This window comes from Callospermophilus lateralis, chromosome 6 (assembly GCF_048772815.1).
Source record: "Callospermophilus lateralis isolate mCalLat2 chromosome 6, mCalLat2.hap1, whole genome shotgun sequence".
Lineage (NCBI taxonomy): Eukaryota > Metazoa > Chordata > Mammalia > Rodentia > Sciuridae > Callospermophilus > Callospermophilus lateralis.
In genome coordinates this window covers 56,261,123-56,274,734 of record NC_135310.1, presented here as the reverse complement: position 1 = coordinate 56,274,734, position 13,612 = coordinate 56,261,123, and the positions used below count along the sequence as shown (strand labels likewise).

General features: G+C 36.4%; 1 protein-coding gene and 1 pseudogene across 1 annotated transcript in view; one reads left to right on the top strand and one right to left on the bottom strand.

Annotated features, from left to right (window-relative positions):
• Armc2 (armadillo repeat containing 2) overlaps positions 1-13,612 on the top strand; it is a 109,076-nt gene that overhangs the window by 62,782 nt on the left and 32,682 nt on the right. Inside the window, exons 11-12 of the mRNA XM_076859872.2 lie at positions 7,656-7,801; positions 12,336-12,435. Coding sequence (XP_076715987.2) covers positions 7,656-7,801; positions 12,336-12,435 — 246 coding nt within the window. The remainder of the gene's footprint in view (positions 1-7,655; positions 7,802-12,335; positions 12,436-13,612) is intronic.
• LOC143402516 (transcription initiation factor TFIID subunit 13 pseudogene) lies at positions 6,806-7,176 on the bottom strand (annotated as a pseudogene).

Genomic DNA, 13,612 nt, shown 5'->3' with positions numbered 1-13,612 from the left:
CCTCATCTCGAAAATAGGGCACGTTACAGCTCAGGGGATTGTTTTAAGGAGCAAGTGAAGTGAAGCTCATGAGATAGGCCAGGAAGTAGCTGCTGAGATCCTTAGCATAAACATCATTTGATATATAAAACTGAATGAAACTGAATCTTGATCCTAAATTAGGTTGAAGAAGAAGCATGGTAACTTCCAGATAATGAAGGTACAATTTCCAAGTGTGTTATGTCCCAAAGATTTCTTTGAAAACTTTTTTTTAATTGGGGAAACTTCTGATGCACCTAAAATGAGAGTTCCATGGTGGGTTCTGAGCTACAGGCTCCTCTGATCTGGGAGGAGGAGCTGATCACCTTCTGGGGCGGAATCCAGTAAGTTCCCAGGGGACTGAGGACTCTGGGGGAGGACAAGGAAGAGAGAGGGTCATCCCCTCTGGAAATGGGCAGTCTGTGGAAACTCAGGACTACAAGCAGCCTTCTCCACCTTACAGCCTTCCCCACTGCAGCAGAGAATACAGGAGTGTTATGACCTAGTCAGGGTCTCCATAGTTTAAGACGAAGTTTACTGGTGTTTGCTAAGGTTATTAAAGGCCCTGGTTTAGATCCCCAGCTAATAGTTAGAAACATATTTTGAAGTTGATAAGTACTGATAATCAACTTGGAAAAACAGAAGCTAAATCTTTTGGGTTCTGATTTTACTGTAATGAAATGCTGGGGGCGGGGGGGGAGGGCGTTGTTTGGTACCAGGGATTGAATCTAGGGGTGCTTAACCACTGAGCTAGGTCCCCAGCCCTTTTTATTTTTTATTTTGAGATAAGATCTCACTAAGATTCTTAGGGCCTCACTAAGTTGCTAAAGCTGGCCTTGAACTTGTGATCCTCCTGTCTCAGCCTCCCAAGTAGCTGGGATTACAGACATGCACCATCAGGTCCAGTCTTCTCTTTTTTCTTCTTCCCACTGGTTGCCTTCCAATTCCATATGTCTGTCCCACACTGTTGCAGATTACAAGATGGGAAAAATAAGAATGAAAGCTTGTATTTTGTAATTTGCTATTTTTATACTTTCTTAGTGAAATGACAGTTAAGGTTGACAGTTGCTCCAGTTAAAAAGTTAATCAAGTATCTATGTATACATGTAACTTGGGCTTTATTTTTTTTAAAAAAGGAAGGATTTTGAGATGATTTTAAAAAATATGTACAGAGCTAGGGTTGTGGCTCAGCAGTAGAGCGCTCGCCTCGCACATGCAAGACCATGGGTTTGATCCTCAGCACCACATAAAAAAACAAATAAGTGAAATAAAGGTATTGTGTCCAATTACAACTAAAAAAATGAAATATTAAAAAATATATATATGTACAATTGTTGGTGGAACTACAAACTAGTACAGCACTCTGGAGAACAGTGTGGAGAGTTCTCAAAAAAAGTAGGAATGAAACCAACACATGGTCCAGAAATCCCATTCCTTGGTATTTTCCCAAAAGATCTAAAATTAGAATACTGTAACAATATAGCCACCTCAATGTTTATAGCAGCACAATTCACAATAGCTAGATTATGGAATCAATCAATGTCAATAGATGAATGGATTAAGAAATTGTGATGAGTCTTATCACATCTTATATATACATATATATCACAATTTTAATACATATGTATATATACATAATATATGCCATAATTTTATCTTTTAGAGCTGAGTAGATATCTATATATATGATGTATGATGTGTATATAATGTATATATTATGTATCTATGTATATGTGCACATATATTACATACGTACATACATGTACATTACATATTTATATATATAAATATATACATGGAGAGAGAGAGAGAGAGATCCACTCCTCTGTAAAAAAAGAATGAAATCATGGCATTTGCCAGTAAGTGGTTGGAAATGGAGAATATCGTGCTAAGTGCAAAAAGCTATACTCAGAAACTCAAAGGTTGAACATTCCTCTCATATGCAGAAGCTAGAGTAAAATAAAGGAAAGGGGGAGGGAAGGATAGGATAACATAAAGGGAAGATCAGTATTGTAGAAAAGGGGATCAAGAAGCAGAGTGGTAGGATGGATAAGAAAGAATTCTTAAAAATCATTTTATGTGCATATATAAGTATACAATAAGGAAGTTCACCTTTATGCATAGGTAGAAAGAACCAATCAAATATAAAATGAAAGGAAGTCTAATAGTGGAAGGAGAATGAGAGAGAGGAGGAGGAAAGGGGGAAAGAGGGGAAGGGAAAAGGGGGATCATGGACTGAAATCGATTTCTATGCAGGTGTGAGTTTATCGGGATGAACTCAGCCACTATGTATATCTATAAAGCTCTAATTTTAAAAAAGATTATGTACAATAAAAAAGATAAATATATATCAAAGTGTAATTTGAAACAACATAAATTAGGATAGAAACTCGCCTTCACCATACCATGCTATTTAACTAGACTTTCTTCCCACCCACCCTTCTCCATTTCCCCCAGAAAAAAGCCTCTGGGTCTGAACAATCAACACCTTTCCCCCCCCCCTCTCCACCCCCCCCCCCCCATATTGAGAGTAGTGGCTCACAGAGATTGAGGCAGTTCTCACAGTGGGGACCTGGATAGCTGCATCTGCCTGGTGGCCTCTTCCAGGACCTTCTACCTCAGGGATTTTAGCTCTGTGTCACCCAGGCCTTTGATAATCCTCTGCATTTTCTTGCCAGAGGCTTCTTAAAGGAAAAACCTCCCCGACCTCTCTCCTTTCCAGCTTCCCTCTCTGTTCCTCTCCTCCTTCCCCTTCTCCTTCTATGTTTCATCCAGCCAGGCAGCACCTGAACAGAAAGAGCTTTTCATGGGCACATTTTATTGTCCTGAGTAGAAAGAGGAATTAGAGATGGTTTATACACTGGAGGAATTCACCACGGGAGAGAGGTGCAGGGGCAAGTGATTATGACTCTGTGGGGAGGCTCTAGAGGCATTGACAGAACCACTGGACAGTCTTCATGGAGGACAAGTGAGCCTGAGCTGGGTCCTGGGAAATGAGCAGGAGATTGCCCGTGGGGGGAGCAGGGAGGGGTTAGTCCAGGAGGGCGTTCCAAGTGGAAGAAGGGGTCTATTCAAAGGTGTGGAATCATGATATTTTATGGTGCAGAATCTGAAAAATGACTGCGTGATGAGGAAGAGAGGTGCAAGAAGTGAGCTCCAAGGACATCTCAGAGGAGTGGACTGTGCTTTAGAAAGTGGATATGGATGTTGCCCACTAGACCTGGACATCTTCCCAAAAGGGAAGGTTGGGTTTTGAGAAGTCCCTCAGGCATCAGTGAACGCTATGGGAAGATGAGCCAGATGGGGAGAGGCTGTGGAAGGACCTGGTTCAGGGGACTGTGGAGTGTGGGTAAGAGATGAAGCTATGGTGACCTGGTGAGGGGGAGAAGAGGTAGAACAGATGACCAGTCATGTGTGGAAAGGGAAAGGAGCAGGGAGTTTCAGAGCCTATTTGAATGAGATAAAGAGGGAATAAATCCACAGGGAACCACTCCCCCTCCACAAATCCATTTTCTTTCATCCAATATTTTTTAATTACTCCTTTAAAATCATCTTACAATCAGTCTGCCTCAGAGATACTGTCTGCTTAATTCATGGTTTCCTCGTATCCAAACCTTGCTATTTGTACCCAGTCTTTCCTTTGTAGATAGATGTTCATGACAGGCACAGTGATGGGAAGAGAAACAAAGTATATGCCCCCACGAAAGCCTCTAATCCACAGGAGTAGACAGACAGGAAGACATAACATTAAATATAGTTTGCCAGGGAGTTTATGGTATGAGATAAAGTTTGAGGGGTTGGTAAGAACCAGATCATGTATGTCCTTATAGACCATGGGCAGGGCACTGAATCTTATCCTAGGAGCAATGGCGAAAAGCCAGCAGGGCTTATGGTGACTAAAGCAACAAGACAGGATTATGGGACTTTGGAGATTTTAGCAGCTAAGTTGATGGTGGTTTTGCAGATTGAGGTATTACGAGGTAATGTGTGGTACAAGTTTCACACATATGTTTTCTATTAGCCCCATATGGACAAATTTGGAAATATTCAGTGTATCAATTATGTGTTATCCACATAACATGATTGATATGTGTAGCAAATGGGTAGGGATTTAAGCCGAGATGATATATGACATATTGATCTGAGCCATTTATAAAAGGTAGTACATTGGGGCCCAAGAACTTTGAGCTGTCTTAACTTTTTCTAATGAGGTGAGAAGGATTGAGAGGGGGGAAAAATTTAGGTTGAAACAAGAAAATAAAAGTTCCTAGGAAAACTGTGATTCCTTCTGCTAACAACATCCCTTGCCAGAGGTTAGATGAGGGGGGCAAGAAGATGACTGTGGATCCGAGTGCCCATCTTCTAAGCCCTGGGAACCAGGGAAAAGAAACTTCATGTGCACATGAGTGGAACCGGTTCCCCATGGTCTCTGCATGTACCAGTTCAGGTCTGGATTCACTTGGGCATCTGTGTCCTTTGGTCTCTGTTGAGGAAAGTGTGAGTCATTCTTTGGATTGAGATAAACCAGTAGTGCCCAAGGGCCTGGGCTGTCTCAGAACAGGTAGAGTCTAGTCAGATGATGGGAATTTTCCATTTTATGGCAGCAATGGCCTGGGATTCCTAGAACAGTTTATTAGTCTTCACAAAAGACCTAATCCTTAGCTTAGAAGACTGTATTGTAGATTCCTGGTCAGATCAAATACTTGTATAGTTTAGTTCCCTGACAGTGTTTGTGATCCTGTACCTTTCAAGGAAGAATTGACTAAGTCATGTATAATTGAATCACTACATTGAGATATTTTTAAATCATTTTCAAGATAGTTATATTTTAACTTGCAAAATCTTTTTGTTATGATTATAATGATGCTTTATATTTACCTAATGTATATTATATATGTGACAATGTATTTGTATACTAGAAATATTTAGGTAAATATTTCTAGTATACAAATATATTGTCACATCTTTTCTATTTGCTACATACAACCACTCTGCAAGTGAACAGAATAGTAACCCTGTTTTTATAGATATGGAAATGGGGAAGTGGAAAAATGAGTGGCTTCAATAACTTGAAGGAGATTTGGAATTGAATCCTGTTAGTTGACTCTAAGGCCAGTGTTCTCCTGCATCCTGAGTGAGAAGTTCCTCAATTAAGGTGGAGATGAGTCTATGATATTTGAACACCATTAGGTAATGGGCTCTAGCAGTGCCATTACACATCTCATCTCATTGAATCCTCACAACTACAGGGCAGTTATCACCATGTCCACTTTATTGATGAGAAAAATTTGCTCTGGGAGGTTAAGTAACTAACCCAGGCTTGAAAATGGTGGCACTGATTTGACTTTCTTCACTAATAGCTTGCCTGTACCATCCCTCAAAGAAAGATCACACCACGTATGAAAATTATTAGATTACAGCAACACCAATTTTCAGATTTACTAAATTGTTCTCTACTCTTAGACAAAGGAAAACACAGTTTTTCTTAAATTGTTCTACAAAATAAGACCAATTTGCAAAAATCTCAATACTTAGAAGAGAATAAGTCTGATAGTCTTAAATATTCTTCGGTCACATCATCTTTGATGGTATTTATAAGAACAATAGAGCAAGAAATTTCTAATCTGTGGAACTGATATGGCTGTCACAGGATCAATTGAAGATCTTGTGACTATTAACCCAGATAATGATTTGCTTCACCCTGATTTTTGTTATGCTAATTCCCTATTCCATTCTCTTTTTTCTGTTTAATTTTTTAGACTTTATTCCTTGTATCAATAGGTTAAGAAAGTGAAATTTTTCCAGGTACTGATTTATAGATACTATTTATAAGTAGAATCAAAAAGTTCAGTTTCACAAACAGTAGCATTCAGTGATCTCTTTAAATACAATTTTAATCCTTATTTTAAGCTAAGGGCAATAATTTAATGCAATAAGCTAAATTCACACAAAACCTCTTAACTCTGAACTACAAAAGTGGTTTTTGTAGCTACATGTGGTTTCAGTCAACTACATATTTCCACAAGTACTTATATATATGTTAAAAAAATACTACCCCAAATTCTTATCCTACCATTAGCTCATTAAACATTGTCATTCTTGCTACTAAAAGTAAATGTTCAGGAAAATGAGTTCTAAAACTTAAAAAGTAACCTAAGTCCTAAAAGGTTTTAAATCAAAAAAGTCTTTCAACATGGAAGCATCAACATGAAACTTTAAGTTTCTAGAAAAATAAAAATAAAAAATCACTATTTAGAAAATATTAAAACAAATTATCATTTAAGACACATAAACATTCTTACAAAAACTTGTAGTTTCAAATATCATCTCCTTAAAAGAAAAACCAGTTCACTATCTTTAATAACATCTCAGACTACTGTTGTCTAAAAACTTCAGAATATGTAAGGCATATGTCTCAGCAGTCATAGTCAAAATGACATTTAGATTTCATATATTAAACAGCTATGGTATAGCTTATAATGGCAAAAATACTACTTCATCCTTTAGATAGTCAAAAGTCAGAAGGAACCGCATAATTCGTAAGGTACTTTAACTTACAGGTAGTCATTAAAACTCAGTAAGTAATTCAAGTATGGTCATGTAAAGGCGGGCAATTAAAGGCTCAAGGATCACTCTAAAATCAAAGACATGAAATTAAAGGCTGAAAACTTTGTTTCTCCAACTTTCATTTACATGCGTAGATATTAGGATATTACTGTACAAAATACACAATTATTATATATGATTTCCACAGAAGATAATGAAATTCCATGAAGTACAAAAATTATCAAGATCCGTAGTTTGCTTCATCAAATGCTTTTCTAGTTTGTTTCAATGCTTCATTCATGGTAAGCAAGTCTTTAACCCTAGCAAACTTCCTTGGGTCCTTCTGAATCAAGAAGACGATATCTTCAACTTGTACTCGGCCTTGTCTTCCAATTGACATTGCCTTGTGAGTCATTTCAGTGATGAACTCTATAACAAGGTCTTCAAGAATATCCACTGACTCAGTGTAAGGATTCTGGTCATCCCCAAACCCATACATCACACATCGTAATTCTTTAGAAAAAAATATCTTTTAGTCTGTCTACCTTCTGTACCTCCCCCAATTTCTTCATTTTCCTCCTCAAACCTCCGGTCTTCTTCCTCATCGACCATCCCTCTAGCCCACCAGCCCACAGCCTATTATTCCATTCTTTACCTTTGAACCCAATTAGGCTTGCTTTGTTTTCATTTCATGCTATTGTGCCTAGACCCATATTCTCTAATGGGAGAATCATAACAGGGACTTGGTTTACCTACTGATTGATATAATGAAATTTATGGAGTGGATTGTTCCTTGTTAGATAATTAGCATGGCTATATTTTCCAGTTTTAAAAAATGGCACAGCCACCTGGCACACGTCTGTAATCCCAGTAACTCAGGAGGTTGAGGCAGGAGGATCTCAACTTAAAGGCCGGCCTCACAAAGTTTCAAGAGGCCCTAAACAACTTAGAGAGATCCTGTTTCAAAATAAACTAAAAAATAAAAAAGGACTGGGGATGTGGCTCAGTGCTAAGTGTTCTTGGGTTCAATCCCCACTACAAAAATAAAATAAAATAAAATAAAAAACAGTGCAAACATGCTTTTATCCTAGGCAACTGCTACATTGAGAAACTTGGTTGATTCACCGCTAGCAAGAAGTAAGTTCTTGAGCATCAGCACCCTTCCCCAGCTCTGCACAGTGATGGAGCAGTACATGGATGACAAGGACGTCTGTACCAATATTGCTAGAATATTCAGGTAGGTAGACTAAGAGAATGAAGTAGCCTTACAAAAATGCTAATGCTTGGGTTTCGGATTATTTGCAATGTTTGAGTGTGTGACTGTCAGGGAATTCTTTTTTGTCTTTTTTTTGCTTTTTATTTCCCCTAGCAGAAAAAGTAAATCTGGTGGGTCCAAATTTAGAATACATGATTTATGGATTCTGTTTCCTGTGTGATTGTCTTGCCACTCTGTATTCGCTAAATGTAGGTCATTTTAGTTCTTTGGTGAATTATGAGCTATCCCTAATGTTCTTGTTTATTTCTGTGTACCACAATAGATGGCGAACCTCCTAGTATACCTGGAAATAATATTTCACAGTTCATCTGTTACAAGTGTGATCTGATTTTGTATTTTATTCCAATGGTTTAAACTTTGGTTCACACATCCACTAATCATGTCTGTACTTTACTCCAGACAGGATGGTCATTTATATCCAGGTTCTCTCAAAACAAGATGTTGTTGAATTTCAGAGCTGTCTTTAAATTACGTATTTGTATTTTTTCCCTTACTTTTATTGGCCAGCATTTTAATATAATGATTTTTCTCAAGAAACCTGGTACTATCTTTAACTATTAAATTTCCTGAAGACCAGATTGGTAATTGACCCCAGTATGAGGCTACTGAGTCCAGATTTTATTTCTTTCCTGAACTTTGTTCTGGATCTTTAATTACTCCCATTTTGAAGCACTGTAAAATCGCAAAGAGTTTATGTTTTGTGGATGGTGGCATATAGGGAGTCCAAGTTAATTTTTTTTTCCATGTAGATGGATGGTCCGTTGTCCAGCATCTTTTTGAATATGCTGTCCTTTTCTCATGGACTTTCAGTCGTTTATGTTTCCAAATTACTGCAGGTCTGTTTCTGGGCATTCTATTTGGTCCATCCTCAGACCAGTAAGTGCTACATTGCTTTTACTATTATAGATTTAATTTGAATCTTGCTAAAAGATGAATCTCTCACTTTTTTTCTTTTAAGATCCAGACTCATTCTTTTTTCTTCCTTATGAACTGAGAAATCAGTAAGTCTGTGATAAGAACTTTAGGATATTTTTTCTTTTATTTGAACCCAGGGATTTTCTACCACTGAGCTACATCTCCAGCCCTTTTTATTATTTTTATTTTAAGACAGGGTCTCTTATTTTAAGACAGTTGCTGAGGCTGGGCGACTTATAATCTTCCTGTCTCAGTCTCTTTGATAGTGGGGTAATAGGCCTGAGCCACCACAGCAGGTTTTCCTGACTTTAAATGAATTATTTTTATGGTCTCACCAGTGAAAAATGATGTTTCTTGTAGGTTTTTATAGATACTTTTTAGAAAGTTCTGGAAAGATTCTTTCTCATTAAGCAAGGTTTTTTCAAATGCTTGCCCTGATTCTATTTTGGATACATAGATTTACTTTTTTCAATCTATTAATCTAGTAAATTACATTAAGATTTTCTCATATTAGTAGGCCATTATATATTGATGGGTCTGGTTAACTAATGTTTTAACCAGAGATTTTTCATCTCTGGTCATGAGTCAAGTTGATCTTTTCTTTTCCTTTCCTACATTATTGTTTGTTTTTAGTGTCAAGTTTATACCTGCCTCATAATGGGAAGTTTTCCAATTTCTCTTTTCTAGAAGAATTTATGAAAATTAAACTTATTTATGTATTTGTACCAGGGATTGAACCAGAGGTGCTTAACCACTGAGCTATATCCTCATCCAGGCCTTGCTAAATTATGAGGCTGGCTTTGAATTTATAATCCTTCTGCCTCAGTTTCCCAAGCCATTGGGATTATAGGCATGCACCACCATGCCCCTTTAAATTTATCTATTTTTTGAAAAGCAAGTACAGACTAGAGGCATGTGCCACTGCAGCTGGCTAATTCAGTTTCTGCATATCTAGTGATATTTTTATTTCTCCTTGGCTCAGTTTAAAAAGTCATATTTTTTAGCAAGGCATGGTAGCACATGCCTGTAATCCCAGCAATTCAGGAGGCTGAGGCAGGAGAATTATAGTTCAAGGACAGCCTGGACAGCTTAGCAAGACTCTGTCTCAAAATAAATAGGGATGGGGATGTAGTTCAATGGCAGAGTGCCCATGGGTCCAATCCTCAGTATCAAAATAAATAAACAGTTAAAATTTTATAGGATTTTGTACACCTATAAAAGCAATATAGAGTTCAAAAATACTTATCATCATTTTAGTATCTGTTGCATCTTTCATTTACTTTACATATTTGATACTTGGATACTTAGTACATGATAGGCAATACTTTAAAAGAACTTTCCAAATACTAATTCATTTTATCCTTATATCAACTTGGTTTTTTGTTTGTTTGTTTCTATTTTTTTGGTACTAAGAATTGAACCTAGGGTCACTTTAGCCCTGAGCTACATCTCCAATCCTTTAATATTTTTTAAAAATTTTGAGACAGGGTATTCCTAAGTTGTTAAGGATTTTGCTAAATTTCTTTTTTTTTTTTAATTTACTTCATTATTTTTAGTAGCTTCCATTCAAATAACAAATATATATTCTATTTTTTAATTTTTAAATTGATTTAAAAAATAAATAACAGCAGAATGCATTATAATTCTTATTACACATATACAGCACAATTTTCATATCTCTGGTTGTATATAAAGTATGTTGAGTCCAATTCGTCTCTTCATACATGTACTTTGGATAATGATGTCCATCACATTCCACCATCATTGCTAACCCTCTGCCCACTCCCTTCCTCTCCCACCTCTCTGCCCTATCTAGAGTTCGTCTATTCCTCCCATGCTCCCCCTCTCTACCCCACTATGAATCAGCCTCCTTATATCAGAGAGAACATTCAGTATTTGGTTTATTGGGATTGGATAACTTCATTTAGCATTATCTTCTCCAAGGCCATTCATTTACCTGAAAGTGCCATGATTTTATTCTCTTTTATTGCTGAGTAATATTCCATTGTGTATATATGTCATATTTTTTTATCCACTCATCTACTGAAAGGCATCTAGGTTGGTTCCACAGTAGATCTTGATAAATTTCTAAATTTCCTATGGTTCTTCTGTCTCAGCCTCCACAGTCACTGGAATGACAGGCATTGCCTCTGCACCTGGCCTTATATCAACTTTTAAAGATAGGTTCCATTATAAGCAGGTGTTTTGGGGTAGGCCTGTAATTCTGGCTGTTGGGGAGACTGCAGCAGGAGGATTTCAAGTTTGAGGCCAGGCTGTGCAAACTAGTGCATCTCTGTCTCAGAACAAACTGAAAAAGAGCTGGGGGTGCAGCTGAATGGAAGAATACTTGCCTAGCATGCGTGAGGTCCTGGTTCAAATCCAGGACTGGAGCAGAGGATAGATAAGATATTGTCATCTTCATTTGACAGATGAGGAAACTGAGGCACAGAAAAGATCAGTAGTTTTCCTAAAATCACACAGTGAGTTGTAGGACAACAAATCAAACAAGTTATTCTGGCTCTAGAATTCACACTTTTAACAAATATGTTATACTGCCTCTTCATTATTAATATTGATTTTATTTCTAATTTTGATTTTTATCTTTTTTTCTTGATAAGCCTTGAAAAAGTTTGTCAGTTTTATTAGTTTTTACAGAGAATCGATAGTTTTATTGATCCATTTATTGTATGTTTTCTATCTTATTCCTTCAGCTCTTATCCTTATGAATCCCTTTCTTCTAACTTCTATGGGTATATTTTTCTTCTGTATTAAAAACTCATCTTTCTTTTTAGTCTTCTTAAGACTATATATTATCCTTTGAACACTGCTTTAACTACATTCTATAAATTTTGACTTGTAATATTTTTGTTATTATTCAGATATATTTTTAGGTATTCTTATTTCTTTGATACATTAGTTATATGTTTCTAAAAATATTTTTAAAATATATTTTGAAAATTGCTTTGTAACTTAAGTGTACTATGACCAGAGAGTATCTTTAAGATACTAGTTCTCTGAAAATTTACTGAGATTTGTTTATAGCCTGCTACATGGTCAAATTTTGAAAGTATGACTGACATTGTTCTATTGATCTATCAATTAGTAAGAAATTTATGAACATCTCCCAATTTGATGTGGGTTTGTTGGTATTGCCTTGTGGATTTTGTTTGCTCACTTGCTTGCTGTAGAAATTTTAAAGCCATTTTAAAGATCTTTTACCTTAAGGTCTACTTTTCCTGATAGCAGAGCACTATTAGCCTGGTATATTAGAGCAGTTGTACATTGCTCATGTAGATGTGTCACAGTCTTCAGTCTTCTTCTGTTTTTCTAAGGACGTTTTTATTTGTTTGTTTATTTGTTTGATTATTTATTTATTTATTTATTTCCTTGCTCCATATCCCCAGAATATAGAGTGGACATCAGTCTCTTTACAGCTTCTCTAGGCTGGTGTGTGGAGTATTTATAGACTCCTTTTAATGAACTAGGCAACTGTGAAGGCTAAGGTTAATGTGATATTATGTCTTCCTGAATTTTATAGTAAAACATTTAATTTTTATTTTCCCATTTGGCATTTCTGCAGCAAACTAACTACTTATCGTGATGGCTGTGCAGCCTTGGCCAACTATTCCAGATGTTATGCCTTATTTTTGAATCTGATAAACAAATACCAGAATAAGCAGGTCAGTTCTTCATGCATTTGATTTTTCAGTGTCTTCTGTGTTTTTGTACTGTCGTATTTGTGTATGCCCATGTTGAATGACTTCTAATAGATTCCTATTAGAAGCTTCCATTAGATGTATAATGTCCTGCCCTAGGAGGAAGTGAGCTACCTCCAGGCATTAAAGAAGGAATAACTTGAGGCAGAAAATGTCTCAATGGGATATAGTTCAAGGGGACTCCTGGCTTATGGAGGAGGTGGGGTGGACTACAGGAGTGTTGGTCCTCCCAATGACCTATAGACGACCTACCTGACAGTCATCTTGCACTAGCTATTTCAGTAGGAAGCTCAGTAGGCTCCATTCCAGGCCTGTGGAGTCAGAGGGGTGGAATTAGACCTGTCCACCTGCATTTTAACAAAGATCATGACAACTTCTGATGCAAATTAAAGTTTGGGATCCCTCTATACTGGCTGTCCCTGGAAGATTCTTATAGTTCTTAAATTCTCTAATTTTTTTGACTGTGTTGTATTTAGAAGATGGAATTTCTAGGTAAAGGATATAAATGAGATAATTTAGGGTGTTGTTCTTGTTTGGGGTTATTTATTTATTTATTTTTGTAGTACTAGGGATTGAACCTACGGGATGTGGCTTAGTGGTTAAGCACCCTGTGTTTAATCTCCAGTACCAAAAAAAAAAAAAAATAAATTAAAGGTGATAAAATCTTGGTTAAAGTGCCAGTAAGTTTTTTTAAAAAAACTGATTTACAAATATGCACTTGAATTTGAATTCTGGATATTTAGCTTACCAATGCCTATACCTATATATTTTTTATTTTCTACAAATTACATACTTTGGAAGATTTCAAGGCATAGTAATTCACCATGTCAAGTAAAGAATGAATTTGATTAATCTACGTTAACATATTCATTTAAGTGTCCATTAAACATTTAATTTAGGTTTAGTACGATATATCATTAGAACTGTAATCTTTGGACAAATGAATTAACCCAATGAAAAGCTTAGGTACTCTTCTTCCTGAATTTCTTTTTTAAGGGAAAAAAAGTTAAATGACAGAAAAGAGAATATATTATAGTCTGAAAAGAAATCTTTTAGCTGTTAAAAGAAATTTATTTATATACTATAATTTCATGAATTTGAGATAATTTTACTTTACCATCATTATTTTTTCTACTTTGGT